Source organism: Dromaius novaehollandiae, chromosome 2 (assembly GCF_036370855.1).
Source record: "Dromaius novaehollandiae isolate bDroNov1 chromosome 2, bDroNov1.hap1, whole genome shotgun sequence".
Classification (NCBI taxonomy): domain Eukaryota; kingdom Metazoa; phylum Chordata; class Aves; order Casuariiformes; family Dromaiidae; genus Dromaius; species Dromaius novaehollandiae.
The window spans coordinates 139,118,943-139,141,110 of NC_088099.1; the positions used below are offsets into that span (position 1 = coordinate 139,118,943).

The following is a 22,168-nucleotide window of genomic DNA, read 5'->3' on the forward strand; positions in this document are numbered from 1 at the left end:
GGGCAGTAAGCACTGGAATGCATCCACATTACAGCATAAACCTGACCTGTGGTCTCCGATACAATAATGAATTCTGCTGCCAGACCCCAGCATTGAGATTTTATTACACTGACAAACACAATGTATTAAAGTGCTCCTTCCTGAAGTATAGTGGCAACATATAAATACAGGCTGAACTAAACACTGCAAAATACAGAAAGAAGAAACTCTTCTTGACTCCCAAAAGGCAGAGGCTTACGCACCACTGCAACACAAAAAAGGAAGTTTCATTACAGTTAACTGTGACTACCTGTAACCCAATTTGACATTGGGCTTAAACATATATATTTATATATAATATTATATAGATATTTTACTTATCAATTAATTTACAAACTTTAGGCAGTAAACCTATAACCGTTATATTGCATTTCAATGCTAAACCTTCACATGGCAGAGTCAGGACGCCACTTTCTACATCAACGGTTGCTAAGATCTCGCAGAGCTGGTGGGAAGAGCAGCCCTACTCAAGTAATACAAGATTGCTAAGCCCTTACTTCTCACCAGCACATACAAAGGCACTTGGTCCTCTGCATACTGGATAGCATTTTGGGCCTATGCAATTTACTACACAACTGAACTTTGAATATAGCTGCAGGGGAAAGGAATACTTTTAACAAAACATAATGAAAACAGCAATAGAAATAGTGACACCATGGCTTCTGATAGATACTTCTTGCATAATTTATGTGAACAAAAAGGGTTTTGTGCCACTATATTTTACAAGAGATTTAAAAATTTCTTTACATTTTCTACCAAAAAAAAAAAAATCGAGCAAATACATGCATTGGTGTTGAAAACACTGCCCAACCAGAATTGCTACCTCAGAGTTAGTACGCCTCTATTACCAGAAAGCTGTTTTATATATGAAAACATGTACACACACAAAGAAATCATTTGAAATCTCTTCAAGTGAAAGATGAAAAATACAGCTGGTAGCACTCCAGGAGAGGGATTACTGAGAATGTGGCAGATACATTAATGTTAAAACCCTCCTATTCTGTTTTAGCAAACACAAGCAATTTCAAATCACAGTGTAAAACTCATTTCATTTTTTGATCTAGACTACTGCAGTAGCCATTGATTACAGCAGCTGTTCAGAGGCAGAGGCCCGGAAAGCCTCCCAACACAGCTGTGCTGGATTACCTGCCGACGAGCTGTCCCTGCTCTCCACCCAGCTGGCGAGTGGAAATCCCGCGCTCGCTTTCAGCACAAACAGCACTGCAACAAACTGCTGACTCCACACTGCCGGATTTAGCTCGCATACAAAACTAAGGGCAAAAACTGCTCTATTTGACTTGTTTTAAATATTTATAAGGAAATAACTGAGTGAAGCCACTATTATGAGACTCACTAGCCTTGAATCTGGCTAACATGCTTGATGCTGCTCCTTTGACCAAGGGGAGACACATGGCTTGTTTTTTTCCCCCTCTTCTTCTGGAGGAATTTCACTGTGGCTGGGATCTAAAAGCCAAGCAGCATCACTACGCTTGCAGAGCGTGGGTGCGGACGTGTGTGGCCAGCCAGGCTTCCAGCCAGCCTTTTGCTAGGTTCCCTTCCCGACACTCCGGGCACAGCATGCAGTGCCGAGCACACAGGTGCTGCTCTAGCGGGGGAAAGGATGTTGAGGCAGACTTAAAACACAGATGAACAAATTGAGGATTAAAAAAGTGACTGTTTAAAGCTGTTACAATTGAAAAGTTTCAGCACACACAACAGCAATGCTGGAAATTTCCACCATATTTGTAAAATCAGAACATTTCCTACACCATTTTCAAAGGTGTAGATAATCTTCCTCTATCCCTCCTTTTAGCACACAAAGGTGAACTCGTTCTAGCTTTTTCCCCTGTAACTCCCTTTCCATGCTTCTCCTTCCTAGCTCAAACTGTTTTATAGTTTGCTCTGAGCCATATGTACTCTCAACATCACGGATTTTCATTTTTCTCCTTTCTCCTCATTTTCCCACCTCCTCTTCCATCACTCCACAAATGCAAAAAAGTGTGTTCTTGATAATCAAAGATACTTCTTCTATTTAAACTACAAGGAAATTAAAACACATAGTAATGAACACAACAAAATACTGTTTACTTATGTTTACTGCTCAGAGACATTGTTGCTTTCTATGAAATGTCCTACATTTCAGCAGGAGAGCCAGATTAGATGCTTGTTTTTTGAGCGGTTATGTTTATACATTTAAAAAGGACTACTGAAATAATTATTTGCAATCTAACTTCCTCTTTTAATGTGAAATAGTATAACATAAGCTCAACTATTCCCAGCTTGCTCTTTGTCCCCAGCAGGAAGAGTCAGATCAATCCCTCCCATCAACCAGCAGAAGACTGTCTCTCCCTGTTCATCCCTCCATCCCCTGCTGTGTGTAGAGTCAAAAGATCCCAGAAAGACACGCAAAACCACACCGGACAACATGGGAACACACAGAGCCTGTCTGTGTCAGAGGGGGCATCTTATTTTAATTCTAAGGTCAAAACCACAGCAAGAGAAACTAAGTTTTACACTGGTGCTTTGCTAGGAATGTTTAGGAAGAATATGCTTCCAAAATATGCAATTCAAGTTCAGATATTTCAAGCATGCCTTAGTAGCACTGATTTTCAGCTAGTCATTTTTGAAAAACTGTATTTGGCAAAAGGCTAATTGCACATTTTTGTTAGAAATTAAGAACTTTTTTTTTTTTTTTTTTTTTGCTTTAAGGAAATTTTCTTTTCAGGTAACCTAACAACATCTATCCAATGACATTAGATATAAATTCCTTCAAATTACTCATTCACCCTGAAGTTGCGACAATGTCATCACACATTTGGAAAACACAGCATTATTTGTATGTATATTAGTCATAAGCATTTTAGTTCATAAGCGATGGTTGCTAATGCTGATGAGAAAGTACACATACCCAGTGTTTCTGTTGATGTGACCAAGAAAAAAAAAAAAGCAGTATCTTGCAAGTAGTATGTGTGACATAATAGTTTTGATGAGAAAGGGAAAAAAAAATGCAGAGGCCAGCAATGATTGTTTACACTACAGCAGCATTTTGTGCTCACCTTAACTCAGACCTCCCAGAAAATGCCTCCTTAGAAATGCCTTTGAAATAGCTACAGAGTAGGTTTTTGCCTTAGATATTGGAGTATAAAGCTTAGATTTTCATTTAGATTTCAAATGGGTATGTTCTGTCATGCCATACTTCAGTGGTTCTTAAAAACATTTTTGGTAATAACCGGGCAAGTCTGCGAGCATGAAGTTGTATTACATATAGCCACATGGTTAATACATAGTACAATTCCTGTTAAGCACTTCACTGCAGGGCACAGTCTTCATAGTCCTATTTGCCTTTCCAGCAGCACCTAAGACCTAGGGTAGAGATGAACACATAGTTCAATTGCTCCAATGAAATAACCTAATTTAAGAGGTTTCAGCCCACTTCCTGGTGCATGTTCCAACCCACTGCAATTTACTGCCTGCTTAGCAGTAATGAAGCAACTGTTCACGGGGCCATGCTGTAAACCATCAACAAAGCAACTGTTTTAAGCTTCTCCTCCCCAGTAACAGTCTTCCAAGGGCATTTAAAAAATAAAAAAAATTAAAAAATTTAAAAAATGATGCAGCACAGAGTGCAGTCCTGCAAATAGTTGCATGAGCACAACTGACTCACTGAGGGCAGGATGAGTGCCTGCATACAGACGGGAACCTCTTAGAGCAGCTTCACCAACATAGAAAACATACAGAACCATCTACTTCCTACCAACCTTACTGACCATTATTGAGATATGCTTCTAAATTACTTGTGCTTCAGAAAATCCTATGCCACACAGGGAGGGATTTGTATGGTATAATCCAGATTCCACCCAATATTTTAAATAATGCATACTGGAGGTAGGTTTCCCCTGTGTTAACTTGTATTCTCAGTTTCTTAAGTACATAAATCATTAAGCTGCTCATAAATTATACACAGTAGAGTTTTTAATACTTAATATTTTAGTAATAATTTATTTTGGAATTCATTAATTTTGAAATGGGCAGAAGAAAGTTTCAGAAAATGTATTTCCCACATAACTTAAAATAGCTGTGTATCCCACTATGGGGGAAAAAAAGGGCAAAAACTGACAAGCTCTTTAAAAAAAGGAAGGAGATAGAGCAACTGACTGTGAGTGACAATGTTATGAGTAATTAAATTAAAAAGTGAAAACCATGTTTAAGTTCTATTCCTTCTGAATTTTTAATGAATGACATTTTAAGAGAGAATTAGCATTGGCTGAAAGTCTCATGATACTGCTTTGCAAGCCTCCTTAGAAAGTTTTGAAAATGATCTTAAATCTTATCATCAACAGTTATTGTATTCCTTTAATCCTAAACATCATATGGAAGGCACTAAGGAGTCATTTACACTGAGCATCCTCAGTGTTGCAGGACCCCAGTACAACATGTCAGTTCCTTGAAACATGCCTTGGTTTCACAGTGCATATGGGATCAAGCCATGTTTTAATCATGTTTCCAAGTTACTCTAGAGACCAAGGCTTTGCAAGGCTGCAAGCTGAGAAGAAACGTTGAAGCATGCTTCAGCTCAGCCTGCACCAATACGCCAAGATGTGCAGAAACCATGCTGGCAACAAATGCTCTGACAAGGTCCTATAACGCAGATTTTAGTAATACACATATAAGAAGTTAATGGCTTAACATGGACACTGAGCAAAATACACCTTCAGAGACATGAAAACTGAAACAAACATCATGCAACCAAGTCACTGAACACACTCCCTTTGCATATATACAAATGCCAATCAGAAAAAAAATTCCTTCTCACCATCTCTCCATCTTGCAAGCGAGCTTCTCCTCCAGTCACCTCAGCCTTGTGCTCAAGGAGATCTTTACTGTATGCACCGCATCAAAGCCAGAGAGAAAAGCCCGTTCTAACACTGAGCGTGCCTCACAGGGGAGCTTGTCCAGCTCACTGCTTTGCAATGATACTGAAGGGGCTTGAGACAAGCTGGTGCTGGATGTAGCACAGCTGCACTGGTACTGCTAAACCCAGTGACTAGCCCCCCTGAGCAGAGGGCTTTCTGCAAGGCACCCAGGCACCAGAAAGCCTCTGACAGCCTTCACAAGCAAAGAACAAGTTTCCTCACTGCAAATCACCAATCAGAAGGGACAACAGGCCCGTACAGACCGTGAAGAAGTTCTCCCAAAAAACCCAAGCTGCAGAGACAGCACAACATCAAAGAACGAATGACATCTGCCCTATCTTCTGCTTTCCTTCCTTCTAGATTGCAGGGAGGGGGAGAGTACTAAAAAATTTATCTATAAAGTGACCACAACATATTTTCACAGTGGAAGGAACTCCAATCAAGATACAGCATAATTCCAGTAGTCAGCACATGAAAAATCCCTGGTTGTGACTGCCTTTATCCAGGCATCTGTGGAGAAAGCATCACAGTCTAAAATCTCAAAATGCATGTGGTTTACAAGCTCATTTTACAATACGGACATTTATTAAAAGCAAGGAAGAAAATAAAATGCATTTAATCCTTGATCCTTGCACACAAATCCTGAAAGACAGAAGGTCTCTGCACACTGGAGGTCAGACAATTTGCAAGTTTGTAATTCTATGGAGAATTTTCAAATGCAGTAAGAAAATAAAGTGAGATTCTGTATCTGCTTCATTTCGAAGGATCACTTGAATTCAGCTCAGCCAGAAATTACACTTCACTTCAGGCTGCATTTTTTTTCTATGTACATATGCCATTTCTAGCTTCCTTGCTCATAAGTTACACAGCTTATACACTTTCTGTTGTTTCTTTACAATTCATATGCAGGCCCTCTGTAATCTTCTGTAATGGTTTCCTGCCTGATTCTTATTTTGAATACACTCTCGTGTAGCAAACACTCAGTATTCCCTATAGATGAAAAATAGTCTTAGTAAAGAAAATTTAGTTATAAGCTATTTAGTTAGGATTCTTAAAAAGCCACTGCTTATTCATTACAAAAACGGCATGACTCCTAAGAAACAAATAGTGTCATAGTCCATTTGAAACTCCTATTCCCCATGCATGTGGCTGTTGCACAGGGGGTCCTACTACATTAAAATCTGTCAGTTCTTCTCTGTTATTATTCATTCACCTGAATCAAATTAAATGCTCCCTAGTCTAATGCCCACCTAAAGGCAATGCACTATATCTTAAAATATAAACATGGTTTACAAATTTCATATTCAGGTTAACCGTCTTGCAGAAAGTCAGCCGGAGACCAACAGTGACAAAACGACACTCTCCTAAAACTACGAGAATTCTCTTGCTTTGAGATGCTTCAGAGTTTTTCCCACTTGTATTGTCAAAACTAAACTACCAGAGGAGCTGCAGACTAAATTTAGACCCTCCAGGGCTGCATTCATCCATAACCTGGTCTTTTTGGCACATCACTACTACAACAGGCATTCAGAAAGCTCAGGGGACACTACACTTTGCTTGGCCTACTTAGCAAGGACAAAAACACTTCTAAGACTCACGAAGAATACAAATACTTTATGACTAAGCCAGCTTCTTCCTTTACTGCTTCTCATCCCAGCTCTGTTCCTGTAACTGGCAACTGGGAAACAGGCTGGCATTTCCATAGCACATACGCTATCAAAGCTACTTCTCCACAACAGTGAAAAAACAAGGCGGATTGGTTTTTCTTTATTAAGAACTGTCACATAAAGCTCTAGGTATGCTTTTGAGCTCTGAATAAAGCCATTAGTAAAGGCAGAATGTCAAATTATTGCTTAAGCTCAAAATGTCCAAAATCAGTGCTAGGCTGGATGCAAAACTAGGCACACATGAGGTCTTGCAGTCAGGTGCTGAACACCAGGCATGTAAGGCAGCGACAATCAGAGCTAGGTGGCTCATGCCTCCTAAAAACAAAGCCCTTGGGCTTTTCATTCAAACTTATTCCCCCTACTTTTTGGGGTCCTTGTTTTTTTCCTGGTCTTTTGATTGCTCCTTATTGCAAGAAATGAATACAAACTGAATATTCATATGACAGCATGACAAATCTTAATGCCTATTTCTTGAAAAGAAGAAAATGCCCATACAATTTTATATTAGTTTATAAAAATCCAGTTACAGTGGCTCTGTAACTCACCGTTACTGCTGTAAAATGCTTCATTGTGTTACAGAGCTTCCCACATATTCCTTCTCTTTGAAGTTTTTGGGAAATACTCATATTTTATGGAAACTAATGTTAAGCTGCATGAAGGCTGCAAATGCTTTAAGGAACATCAACTAAAGGAATGCTAGAATGAATGAGAGAGACCACCAGTTTCCACGCTATGGTCCATACTGTACTTGCTGGTGGTATGCCTCTTACTTGGCTGGTGGTCATTTGTGCTACCACTCCTCCTAGTTTCCATCTGGTAAACTACACTACATAAACTACATGTACTTTAAATAAACTACTTGTAGTTTACCATGTAAACTACACCAAATACAGAAAGATTCCCACAATTTGTTTTCCATCTACCTTCACTACCTACTGGGATGTTTTGCAACAGCATGTGAGAAATGAATTATGCAGTCTCAAATGGAAAGGATCTAGTCCAAACGACTACTGTGCTCTAGTGTCTGTGATCATCTAGCAGAGTATAGATTCGACAATTCAGACATTAAAGTCCTTTGGACCACAGAAAGGACTGTGCCAGCAGGGGAGAATGCTTCCTCACGTGAAGAAATATAAAAACCCATTTTGGGATTGTAATGAACATTCATGTAAAAGTAGTAATACGTAAGTATGAAGTATCAAGCTAAACAGGGAAATTCAGATTTAGAGGTTTAACCCATTAAGATACGAATGTAAAAGCCTCAAGTAACAATCCAGGAAATTCTAAAGGAATAAAAGATTTAATTTTATACAGGCGCTCTAATAAAACAGCCTTTTTTTCAGTTTTTCCCTTGTGGTATGTCCTAAAATCCTCATTGGAGGTCACAGAAAAGAGTTGTATAAGAAGCTGCACAATAAAATGGGACAGTAAGTTTGTGACAATTTTCACACTTCTGCCTGCCTGCCTCACCCAACTGAAGTCTCTATATCCGGATTTTCTTAAGTATATTTAACTCATTGTATTCTGCATAATCAAAGCTTTCTTAGATCACCTCTTCCCTATTTTGGGAAAGCTGCTTTTTTAAGCCCACACAAATTTAACTTGATGAAGAGTTAACTTCAAAAGCTTCCTTTCAACTGTTTAGGAGCATATGAATAGCTATGTGGGAACAAATCAATAACTTATCCTGTCTAGTATACTTCCTGCTTCAAACAATGGCAAATGTTGGGTATTTTGGGAAGAAAACATGCATTTTCTGGTATCTTTCCATTTCTATACATATATATATATATATATACACACACACACCCCTATATACACACACACATACACACATGCATGCGCCCAAGCCTGGATTTCCTCAATATACAATTCCCCAAAAGCAAATACTCAGACTAACTTCCAGAAATGTAAATATAACAACAGGTAGGAATAACATTTCAATTTCAAGTTTAATAGCTGTCAAAGAATTTACTTCCCATGTTCTGATGTCATTAGTTACTCAGTATTTATCAGTTACTTACATGCACTTTAACCTGCACTTTGTCAACCTCAATTTCATGATCACTGCATTTCTTTAAGCATGTCAGACTGCTTCTGCAGATGAGATTTGTTTTGGTTTTTTTGAATTTTAAAGAATATGCTACAGGGCTGTCATCTTCAAATGATTTTCTCTACCTTTCAGGGAAAGTCTATGAGACAGAAAAATCATCAAGAATGGTAGGTAAATTCAAGTATCTGAAGAAAAGACCCCATTTACGCATTTCAACTAGACCAGTAAATAGCTGAGAAGCAGCAATATGGTTTCAGTTCTATGTGCTTAGAGCATTGTGGTTGTAAATAAGATATTCCCAGCATGTCACTAGTGTCTGGAGTGAGTGATCTAGTTAGATCTCCTCCAACACAAACATCTTCAATTTTAAAAATCACAGCAGGAAATCAGAAAGAATCACTCCCCAGAGGCACCCATGGTCTCAGTAAAGCATTGGCCTTTGTCTGCGTCATTTCTACTCATCATCTAGTTACAAAACCCTGTTGTTTCACATATATCTTGTAGCTTCCACTTTGATTAACCAAACTGCCCAGAATATTCAAGCTGTTACTGTTTTATAGAGCTCATTACTAAATCTACTTACAACAAGAGTTTGATTACATTTAAAGGCAAATCTGCCTGGCAAATTTTTGAAACACCTTACAGCAGCTAAATGTTGGTTTCCTAAATTTTATGTTTTTCTTCACACAGTCATACTTTGGGTATTTTTATGCAAACACCAGCAGGGATTTCAGAACCCTTACCGGGAATGAACAGGTGCTGGAGAATTTTATTCACTTGGTTTTCAGTATTCTGTCACATTTTAGCATGTCCATTCTCCCTCTGAAAAGATACCACCCTGGTAGCATTAAAACACAAAAGCTTACCATTGTATTCTTTTCTTGCTTAGTTAAACTTTTTATTACTTCCATGTATCTTCTGCTACATTCATGCTGTTCACCTCTGCATTTCTTATGCTTTCTCGAGGCACCTTATCTTTCAATGATTAACATGAACGCAAAAACATTTTCTTTGTTTGTACATACATTAGCCTCTTTTCTCAGAGTAACTGTTTTATGTCAAAGCTAAAAGTTATCTATTTTCAGCAAATCAGACTTTTAAAGTGTTTTTTAAATAAACATTGGTAGAACATATCACACTTTCTTACCTGAACAGAGTTGTTCAACTTTTGTGTAGTTTAAAGCTAATATATCATTAACCCATGCGATGATGTCATGTCTGCTCATAGTCTCTTGGGTTATAGAGGTAGAGTACACGTTGACCGCCATTCCCCAACTAGGAAAAAAAGGACAAAAAAGTATTTTTGACATGTGATAATTGTTTTCCAAATAGAATGAATTTAGACATCTTGTTCAAAGACAAGGAACAGAAAGAAACGCTGCATCACCACAGAACCTTCTCTTTTATGGAGAAAGGAGGCTCATTTTTAATTTTTTAGCAATGTATAACCTTCTCAATGTCCTCTTGGAATCTATGAACATATTTGTCTTGCTGTTGTACACTTAATTAACATACAAATCTACCGTATTCTCTCTCCTTAATACTAATGAAGTAGGAACAAAAAGAATCAAACATAGCCTAAAGATATAAAGACAGAATCAGAGACCTAGGATTATCATTTAGTGCTGCATGAATGCAGCAATTTGGCATCTCTACATCAGTTTTTGCAATTGCAAGATGATCATATTCCCTAAATTTGTATTTGAGTTTCAGATAAATTCTAGAAGACGAAGCTGTTCTACTTATTCAAATACTGAATTCTTACTGGGATAGGGACCTTTTGGATCATCAGTTCAGTGCCCAGCAGTCACACAGCATGCCAGATAATCCTTTTTAAAACTTATCAACCTCTATCCTATAAGTCAGATGTGTACCCACAACAGTCCAGTTAGAAAGCTGTTTCAGAACCCGATGCCTTTAAATCATTAGGAACATTTCCTATCAGCTTAAATCCATTAATTCTTCTGCCACCATTATCCTACAGTTCAAATGGCTTTTTCCTCCCCAGAGCTGATTTCCTAATGTATTACAGATCACAATTAGAGTCTGTCCCAATGCCCAGACAGACTAGATTAAACAAATCAATTCTCTGAGTCTCTTATAAAGTCAGATCTTCTTTCACTCGTCATTTTAGTAGTCCTTCTTGAACACAGCTGAACAGAATTCAACTTGTTGTTCAGATAACCTTTCACCAAGACCTTGGATAACAGCACTTTGTGCTGCAAATTTTCATAGCCACATCATTTCACAGAATCACAGAACAGTTGAGATTGGAAGGGACCTTTAAAGATCATCTAGTCCAACCCCTCCCCGCTCAAGCAGGGTCAGTTAGGGCAGGTTGCCCAGGACCATGTCCAGGCAGCTTTTGAATATTTCCAAGCAAGAAGACCCCACAACCTCTCTGGGCAACCTGCTGCAGTGCTCTGTCACCCTCACAGTGAAGAAGTTTTTCCACTCGTTCAGGCAGAACATCCTGTGTTTCAGTTTGTGCCTGTTGCCTCTCATCCTGTCACTGGGCACCACTGAGGAGAGTCTGGCCCCATCCTCTTTACATCCTCCCTTCAGATACTTGTACACATTGATAAGATCCCCCTCAGGCTTCTCTTCTCCAGGCTGAAGAGTCCCAGCTCTCTCAGCCTTTCCTCATATGAGAGATGCTCCAGTCCCTTAATCCTCTTAGCAGCCCTCTGCTGGACCCGCTCCAGTAGCCCCATATGTCTCTCATACTGGAGAGCCCAGCACTGGAGACAGTACTCCAGGTGTGGCCTCACCAGGGCCAAGTAGAGGAGAAGGATCACCTTCAAGATTTCAAGTTATTTTGTCTTAAATACATCTTCCTAGTTAACCAAGGTCCTTTTCAGCAAGTACTTATAATTGATAGCAGCATTTATCATCGGTACCCAAATACATATACCTGAGATGCATACTACTGATTTTTATTCCATTTCTACTATGCTATGCTAGCCACATCTTTCTGTTTGGAGACACTGCTAAGAAAAAAAGATGAGCATATTCAAGTTTATATCATCAGCAGTTTCAAAGAGCTCAGCCAAGATGATTCATGAAAACAGTAAACAACAACGTTCCCAAGACTAATCCTTCAGGAAGTCCACAAGTAAAAATCAGAAGTAGAGCATCTACTTCTGACAAAGTGACAAAATAAAACAATCATGTGTCATTTGTCAAAAATGACAAAATAATCAACAAGTTGTAATGTTATTCTTGAAAGGAAATGGTTTGGTTGGGACTTCACACTTCTGTCTCTAGTGACACCTTGTAGATGACACAATTTGCTCCCCACAGCACCAGCCCTGCAGCACCAGCCCTGGACTGATCTCTCAATAAAGGAGAGCAGGATCCCATCTGTGGAATCTGAGGCTTGCCTGGATTATTCTCTTTGAGGATTTACAACGATACAACTGCCTGAAGCTTCATAAACAATTCTTCAGAGAACATAATGACTGCAAGTTATCTCAATCCATTTTTAGGTATGCTGGAGCAACTGGGCTAAAAAGTAGAAAAAGAAAAAAGGCATGAAACGACTCATAACATCTAAGCGTATAAATAGATACAGCATAGAAGATGATCAAAACACAAGATGAAGTTCATAATATAGGTCACTTTTTCAAAGCAAATTTCACAGACACAGGAGGTCATTTAAATTGTCCCCATCCACTGGCATGAAGAACCAAAACACAAAACTCCCAAGTTTGCCTTACAAGAAAAAAGAGAGGCCAGTAGAGGTGAGCTGGCCCCTCAAAATCATGCTCTGATAGTCAGGCTACTACCAGTCCCCAGAGCAATTTGTTCGGAAGAAGACGCCTCTCCACCCATGTCTGTGTGGGCACATCCTAGCACAGAAGAAATCAGACTATCCTTAGCCTGTGAAGTTCTTCCAACTGAGAGCTTCCTGCAGGCTCCCAGACAACACCACTAATTGTACGAACATTCAAGCTCTTGGCCCAAACTGAGTGCAGCATTTAGAAACAGGGAGTGCCCTTTTACTCTTAAAACCACATTATTGTGGCTAATTAGGAAAGCTTAGCTTCCAGCACTGGGATTGAAGACAGACTGAACAGATAAACAGCACCTTTGTTACTGATGGTATCTTAAGTTTAAAACTTAATTTCTACCATGTTTATTTTAGTATTTTTAGCTTTTTTATACATAAACAAATAGTAGAAAGATACTGACATTTTCACTATTAAACTAACAGATTAAATATTGTTTATAAAAACAAAGTAACAGTTTAACACTGAATTTCATACCCATTTAAGATTCGCAATAGAAAGTTTAATACTAAACCAACAGTTCAATATGGAACAGTTCGCTCATTCTAAAGAAGCCAAAATATTTAGACGATAACATTTGAAACAAAGCTACTCTGCTTTGGAATCGCCATTAGTTTGTGCCTCCTTAGGCCAAGCAAAACAGTCAACAACCATCAGCTATCAGGAATGAAAGCAGCAAGTCTACCCTGTTAAAAAGATTAAGAAAAGCTACATGCAGGAAGGAAGCATCACTCTCCTCCCAAAGCAACTGTAAAGAGAGGTATGTGTCTTTCAGTAAATGAGAGGAGGGCAAACAAGCTCTTTGCGGCACTATACGGTACTGAGGACTATACATCAGGAAACGGTGAGAGAATGAACAATCTGGGGTTTAAAATAACACCCTGAAGCACACCTGTAATGTTATTAACACTGTGTCTGCAAACGAAAGGCATTATCATCATCTACGGGGCAAGCAAAAGTTTTGGATATTTGTTAGGGTCAACAGCTTCACATTCATATACATATGTTCAGTTGAGCATGTATCAAGACAATTTTAAACAAATTTCTGCAAAATCAGTATTTATTTTGGTAGAAATCAATGAACTGACACAACCGTTTATTTACAGTGACTTGTTAACACGTGTCTGGATCTTCCATGGTCTCTTCCTTTGGAAGAGTTTACAATGCCTTTGGTTCTTTTGTCCCCCACCCTTCTTTGGTTTTGTTTTAAATAAACACAGTTAGGAATGATTTCCTTTACAGTAAGCATGTTCTAATTTGGTGCTCAGATAAACACGTATCCTGTCTGCCATACAGGCAGGCCTTGGGAAAAAAAAGGAACAACAACTAGATAGAAGAGCTGAGGTATTCTGCGACAGGCTTGAATTCCTGCGCTTGAGACACACAGCTGGGGCCAGCTTTTTCTAAATGATTTGGTTCCTTGCGTGCTAAACTACCTCTAAAAATCTGATCTGATTCAAAGCACGTATTAATAAACATCTTTGATGCGATGCAAGAGAAGAGCTGAACAGGTGCAGACCTGTACGCTCTGTGAATGGCCAAGTAGCTAACAACTTGTTTATATGTCTTAATATACTTATTCCTATCTTTCCAATGCATTATTTACATTTTCAACTTGTTATGCCTTCTCTTATTTAGATTGAAGGCTCTCATGCATAAGGATGTCATGAGGCTTGCACAAGCCTGAAGAACAGCATCCACATCACTGTGATGTTCAAGTTTCCACCTTCCACACAGATGTCTAGTGACTCCGTAGCAACCACAAGCAGCTTCAAGACAGAAAATCGCATCCCCCACTTCAGAGCACGCAGGTGTAGATTTAAAGCCTCTAGCAATGCTCTGTTACAGCACTGCCTAGTCATGAAAGACTCTCCTTTATTTTACTTGCAAGAAACTGAAATTAAATCCCCAATAAACATGAACAAGCCATAACAGAGTCTTTACATGTTAGTTCAGGCCATTTCAGAAAATACTTTCACCCATACACAACTAAGCACCACAGACATGAGTTCACAGGATTAGTTAGCTGCCAAAAATCACATACATGCTTAAGTAGCTTCCCAAATCAGAACTGTACCAGCTCAGCATGTCCAATGGTCAACAGTACACCCAAAGGAGTATTAATTTTTTATGCCATTACATTCAGCACAGAGTCTCCAGCTATTAGGCATTTTCCCACGGCTCTTGCTACAGATAAGTGCCACTTTACAAGGTGTTATCTAGCTGTGTTTAAGGATGGTTTTGCAAGAGGCATATTTGCTTTGTTTTTTGAGGAGAGGGGAGGAAAACAGTTGTTGACAGCAGGAGCTGCCTTATGCCAAAGCAGTCATAACGGCAAGATTGGAAGGATTACAGCAATGACTCTATCTCCAGTGTAATTACCGACCACATGTGCAATCATCTCTGAACCTGTAAGGCTTTCTTGTATTGCAGAATTAGGCAAGGTATGATACTAAGTTTTTAAACACAGAGGATGTCTGTGTGATGCTACGAAGGAGAGCCTTCTTGAAGCCGTCCTCTGCTAAGCACCAGGATAGATATTCCTCACAACAAAAATTGCTGAAGCGGAAGGTATGACAGAAAGGCTAAGATGTAGCTGAGTAAGCCTGCTCTAGCTTCTGCTGGAAAGGGTGTCTCAGATGAAAGCTACTGCAAAGCAAAAATCCCTGAGAGAAGGAACCTGTGAGCCAGTGGCCACAGCCCTACAGAAGGAGAATTCATTCTTCAATATAACCCTGAAGTGGTAGCTGATTTGCAGCGGGACCTTGCCTACTATTTTTAAATTCATTACATACAGCCTTATCCATAGCCATTAGAGTCCACTTACTCTTGGAGTCTTCTTTGCTGAAGGGAGTCCTGAGGACAGAAAAATAATACAAAAAATGACAGTACATTCTGTCAAAGTGCTGTTTTTACCCTATCTTTTGAGCTGTGCTGTGCTCCTGTAGCAAATGCAATTGCAAAAATCAGTTCCCTCAAGGCAGAGTACTGTAACTGAAGTAATTTTTGTAGGAAGCACTACAAAATGCTCTATCCCAGCCAGAAACCTCAAACAGTTAAAGATGAATCACAATGAGATATTCCCATGGAAAAAAAAAACCCAAGAAAATAATGCTCTGGTTGTAATACTGGGAGAAATTCACACCTTTTAAAATGCTGAATTTCAAATCTCTTGTGCACTGTACCCCTGCTACTAATAACGTTGAAATGTTAGAAACCTTTTATTATTGACGTATCTCATTCACTTCCAAATGCCATTTTACCTTCACAACATGGATCTGACTTGAAGACCTAAAATTATGTGAAGCATGCTAAAGAGTCTAGACAAGACTGCATCAATCCATGTACATCTTGATTGCTTGACTGCTGCATTACCACCAAGCACACCGAAGAGCATACTTTTTATTGTTCTCATTGCAGTTCCCTGCTTAAAGGCAAGTGTGGTTAGGGTACTAAGAGATTTACTTTGATTGGATTAGTACATTTTTTCAGTTTTGTTCTTTTAAATTATAGACTGCCTGCCAATGCTGGGATATTCTGACCTACATAAATGTTTATGATGGACATCAAGGCTTGGTTTATACCCTAATCTGAATAACTCCTACACAAACTGGTGGTAATTGTGTTTTGTGGTACATACAGCTTTAGAAGACAAAGAAAAAAAATAAAATAAAAAAACCCACCCATATTATCTGAGGCAGTAAAATATTGTTTCTCTTCCAGACATTCAATTCCTTCTAAAAAACACAACCAAAAGTATTCAAACAATATACACGATCTGAGCCAAAAATTCTGAGATGGCCCAATAACTAGCACTGCCTTACACTGTCTACTGCTTACTTTTTGCAAAATATTTGGCTTGAGGTTTACTCACTAAACAGTTGTGAAATTAGGGTAATTCACATTCAGTGAGTCACTTGAATTTTATGTTTTTGATCTGCCAGTCATAGTCATATTTGCACAGCACAAGTGACAACTTGGACTACCTTCTGATTCCTTCATTCCTGCTGCCACTGACAGTGTAGGGCAATGAAATACATCACCCATATAATGTCTACATGGCAAGACTAATAAATTTTATGCAGGACTCCCCTTTGCCTGCAAAAGTACAGTGCAGTATTAGCACTTAACTACACACTATCTTAATTTTAGCTGGAATTATTTGCATAGCCTATCAATTTCTATCCTATCAATTCTTCCCATCAATTTCTGAAGTAAATGAATCTTAACTAAAAAATACATTCTGGACAAAAGATAGATACTTCAGAAAGGCAGCCTTCAGTAGCCTACATGAAACGGAAGTGATTCACAGTCTTTGGCTGACAACACTTCTGCAAAGGTATATTCACTAGAACAGGTTACAAATGAGCCACAGCAATGCACAGCACTCTCAGACTAGGCTTTAGAAAAACTATAATCTAACAAAGCAATAGCAATACTCAGTGCTGCATAGTCAGGCACTGTTATTGTAGGGAAAGCATGCATGAATATGAATATAAAATAAATGTTACTACAAATTACAATGGCATTTTACTAATGAAGAACCACAGAAACCTTTGAAATGAGCTGAAAGACAGGAACATGAGTGCGGCAATGCTAAAAAATAACCTGCTTCAAAAATAACCTGCGCTTACTTACAATCATTACCTCCACTTTTCTCTCCTCCCCCCCAAGGTCTTCACCTCTAAGATCTTAAGATATAAAGAAGATATACAACTGGTAACATTTTCATAATAGATGCTAAAAAAACAGCCCATCTTTCAGAAGGGACACTGGGATTGTGAAAAATGTTGATTCAGAGAAAACTAGTTCTCGGACTTATATAAATGAGATAGAGGAGGTTCTGCAATCACTTTGTAACTAGAAAATCCTGAAAAAGCTGACAGATAAGCAAACAATCTTCCATGAAACAAATCTCAATTCACCAAGACAGACATGGGAGTTTTGATTCTCTTTGTATTAATTTTTAACTCTTGTTGAAAATAACAGATTGCTAGGCAGAAATACAGAACACAATACAGCTAAAGGACTAAGAGGTTAAAAACATGACCTGAAGTGAGGTAACAGTGCTGCATACAGCCATCACGGTGGAGGAAGGATGCTTAGGGAGGCAGCACATTTCAGCAAGCCTCCAACTCCTGGCTTGTGTTCTGCAAATAGCAAATGAACCTTTTATCTTTTTGTTCCCACTAGATGATGGATGAGTAGTTACATTTTCACATGGTGGATCTCCAAGTGCTTTAGCAAACTCAGATTTGCTGGAGAGCAAAGACAGCAGCCGAGGAGAGCTCGTCCTTAACCCACTGCCCGCCTTGAGTACAGCCCAGCAACTCCCAGACAAAACACTGCAGATGCGCCCAAGCAGTCCCCTCGTCTACACCACGGAAACATCTGCCTGTGAGTAGGAGGGGATAAGAATAACCGAAAACCCCGATTAAGAAAAAAAACCCCAACTCTTGGAAGTAGCTTACGAGCACCTAGATTATCAGGCCCCTCAGGCCCTACTTTTAGCGATGCCAAGTGCAGGCTACGCTCCAACCTTGCGGCAGCTCCGACAGCACAGGCGGTCCGCTGCTTTCCTCGAGGTTTGCGCTCAAGCTTGTTTCCGCCTTTTAAGTCCAGAAAATGGCGTGGGCAGGCTTGGGAGTTTCAACAGGGACAAGATCCAGCTAGTCAGTAAGATGAAGTCACCAAATTAATTTAGTTTTGACCTATCTGGGGTTTTTCCCTCCCCCCCCCCCCCCGTTCCCCTGACATGTGTACATTCGGAGGTGAAAGGCTAAAGTAACACACCAATTTACTCCAAGCATAACGTAATCTCAAATGAGATTTTGTAACCCTATACAGCCCTCCTCACAGGGGGCCGAAGCGGTCTCCAAGCGCCTCGCATACTTGCTAAGAGCCAAGTATGCGCGGCTCCGCGAAGCCGTGACTCAGCAGGAGAAGGGGACGGGACAGCCAGGGACTGCAGAAGAGTCGGGGAAAAAGGGAAAATGGGAGGATTACACAAAGGGAAATGCAATGACTTCTTCCTCAGCTTCCTCACAGGAGACTGCAGTACACTTAATGAAGCGTGTTTATTCAGGGCATGTGAAGTTTCACCAGGGAGCACTCTAGGCAGCATCTCACGGGAACAGTCTTGCACTAGCCAGAGATGGACTACAATAAATCTGTTCTGCCCTCAAATTCTGTAATGCAATCGTGCTACAGAGAACGAGGACCCTGTCATGGAACAACCTTTATCTCTTACATTACAAATGAACATAGATGCATCCAAGTTTCATGCATCGCAACATTTCTTCTACCCTTAATAATGCATCTTGCTGCAGGGAAGAGGGCCAGCCAGCCAGGCGCTTTCAAGCGTGCGGTGTTATGTTTGGGAAAGAAGAAGAAACGGCACCACTCCTGATGGTGCGATCAGCACAGCCATCCCAGGAGTCATGGGCACAGCCAGTGCGGGCAGACCGGTGCAGCAGCCAGCCCTGCCGGGCACACGGCCAGCCTCGCTCCAGTCCTCGGTCAAGTGACCATGGCAGAAAGGTGACGACACTGAGCCGGGGTATAAGCAAAAACAACATTTATTTTCAGCCACTTTTACCCTGCAGTTGTAAACAAGCGTGTGACAGCAAATGAAGCAACATGCAACCATGCTGGCTGCTTTCACTGACACAGCACTCCTTTAAACACTCCTTTTTTTTGTTGCATAAAAACTTAAGCTCTAGCACAGTTGTCCTGGTTTCCTATTTCCACCGCAGCTCTGCTGACATCTGGGGTCCAAAGGGCAATGGTCAGGCAAGACCCAACTTTCTGCTGGGTGTGCAAGGCACTCAGTGGGCAAGTTTCTAGGACCCATGCTACAGAAGACAGCCACAAGCTGAACTGTGGGTAGATGCCCCTGCCAGCTCTACCTCCACAGACCCCTGTGCCAACGCGCTAAACGCCTCTTACTAGCTTCTGTGTTCAATCACTCTTTCTGCCTCTTCTCCCTCCCACCATCCCTGATGAAATATAGATTAAAAATAAGTCTCTGTTTTGACATCGCTGGGTTTGTTGAAATAGGCCCAAATAAATACCTCTGTCTTTGGCTCCTACAAATTCCCTACAGATCATTATATAATATTATAAAGATTTTCAGTGTTAATATTCCAGCCATGACTTAATTTTGCTTTTGGACACCAAAGTAAGCTCACCTCCTCCTTCATTTTCACGAGTTATTACTGTAACAGCCAAGGAGACACACTGAAATTATTCTGGTACTCAAGATAACACTAGTCAATGACCTGCACTTAAGAATTAATCTTACTAAGGACTATCTAGAACATGAGAGATTCCAATTGCTTGGAATAGCAATTCCAAGTGCAATTGCTTAACTGCTGAATTAGTTTTAGAGAGACTAACACTAGTATTCACTAATCCTTCACAGGGTAAATTGCCCTCTATGAATTTTAGCTCAAACGTCTGTGATTAATGTAATGTATTATTCTTGCTATGTGCCAGTAACCACAAACTTATTTTTACCATTGCTGCACTACCAATGCCATTGTTGAGACTACCAGTATCAAGCAAAGCTTCCTCAAAACCTTGTTGGTCTTTGAAGGTCTGTTTTTTCAGTCTCCTCTTTTTTTTTTTTTTTAAGGGTTTTTTAGTTTTTAGTCTTAAAAATCTCCTCCCTTTCAAAGATGGAAACCCCCCAAAGATTTGTGATTTGTTTTCTCAAATAATGTTTTTTAGATGATGCTTACTGCTTTGATGCAATGAGAATTGTAAGAACAGACTTACTGGCAGTTACAACAGTCTTTATATCTCAGAGCCCTGGTAAAGCCCTCCACCTTAAGCTAAGAGAATCATGGATGTCCTGTTTAATAGGATTTGGCCTCCTTTCATGGAATATCTTGAGGTCAATTCCTAAAGTACATTGCTTCCAGCTGGCAAACAGTGACATTAGCAAGTTCAACTCCCACAGTAAACAGGGGGGAAGTTTATTGTGTTAGTTACCTACAAACTAGGTATAACTGCAGTTAGAATGTAATAACCTATGCTATAATGTGAATATTTAGTTTTTCCAGGCCTCACAATGTTGGTGTAGGTCATGTGAGAAGACAGTTTCACACCACTCCCTGTAAAAGTAGGTCAAACTAAGCACACATCTGATACAGTTTAAGAGATGTGCCTATAGCCAGGTTTTCTGCAGATTAAACATAACAATAATGTTAATATTTTTCTCAGGAAAAAGATATATAGAATTTATTTTTAAAGGTGAGAGTGCGATTCATCAGCTTTTAACTTCAAAACATAATTCTTAACTGCAATGTACATAATCAATTTATTACATAGCAGAACTATTCTTCCGCTCTTCTGTGTAACTATGAACCTTTGGTCATTCCTGGTACCATACCGCACAAGAAGCTCCCAGCGATGCACAGAATGCAGTATTAAGTAATCAACACACTGAAGCAGCAGCAAAAATATAACATTGGCAAGACTTAAGCTTGCAAACAGTTCAACCTGATGCATGTCTATAGACTGCATCTGATTTTTTTTTATCCAAAACTGAGACTGCATATACACATTTTTCTTTTCCATTTGAAACTTTGATCACAGGATGATCTCATCTTGGTGCCAGCGCTAAATTACTTGCCATATGATTTTCCTTTCAGTTTTGAAGTGTCCAACTCGATGATTCTGTTTTGTGTGCTCAAAGGGTGTTTACACTTATTTGAGTTACAGAATAGGATCATAAAGTAATTTAGGCAAGCAGGAAACTCCAGAGGTCATCTGGTCCAATCTCTTGCTCAAACCCGAGCCAACAGAGAAGGCTGCTGATGGTCTCATCTAGCTGAGTTTTGGATATCTCTAGGGACAGAGATTCCACAACTTCTCTGGGCAGCATCTTCCAGTCTGACCGTCCCCACTGTGGAAACACTTTTCCTAATATCTAACTGGAATTTCCACTGTTGCAGCTGGTGTCCGTTGCCTCTCCCCGTGCATCTCTGAGGAGCATCTGGCTCTGTGTTCCCACTACCCTCACATCAGGCAGTTAAAGACTGCAACGAGATTCCCCTTCCCCTGAGCCTACTCTTCTCCAGGCTGAATAAATGCAGCTCAGGTGCTCCAGTCCCTGACCCTTTTGGTGGCCCTCCACTGAACTTGCTCCAGTATGTTACTGTCTTTCTCAAATCGAAAGGGGCCAAAAATGGATACAATGCTCCAGTCTCAAAGTACCAAACAGAGGTGAATAATCACTTCCCTGGAGCTGCAGGCTGCCCACTTGCAAATGCAGCCCGGGATGTGGTTGGCCTTCTTCATTTTGAGAGCATGCTGCTGAGTCATGTTCAACTTGTCCAACAGGGCCACTAGGTCCATATTTTATAGTACTTCAGTAACAATTTGAGGGGTAGTGCTTAAGGTGGTACTGGAAAGATACACCTCATCCTACAAAAAATAGGATTGTTTAAGAGACAAGGCAATTCTATGGCATCCCAGCTGCTAAAACTCATTTCTCATCTGGGAAACACAGATCAAAAAATGTACATGCCTGTTGGCAGGCAGCAATATGTATATATATAAATTCCTTATACCTCCTCGAGTTTGACAAGTGGCACAAAAGGAATGTGTTGACTGAAAACAGTGTTTTCATATCTTGATTCCCAGTCTACATCTTAAATAATGCTCTGAGGAAAAACACTTCAAAATATTAATGCAGAC

At 39.9% G+C, this 22,168-nt stretch overlaps 1 protein-coding gene across 2 annotated transcripts in view; it reads right to left on the bottom strand.

The window, feature by feature from the left end:
• Positions 1-22,168, bottom strand: part of MAPRE2 (microtubule associated protein RP/EB family member 2) — a 103,150-nt gene that overhangs the window by 29,490 nt on the left and 51,492 nt on the right. For both annotated transcript variants that reach the window (XM_064507572.1, XM_026102976.2), the window contains one exon: positions 9,820-9,947. In XM_064507572.1, coding sequence (XP_064363642.1) covers positions 9,820-9,940 — 121 coding nt within the window. In that variant the 5' untranslated portion in view covers positions 9,941-9,947. The remainder of the gene's footprint in view (positions 1-9,819; positions 9,948-22,168) is intronic.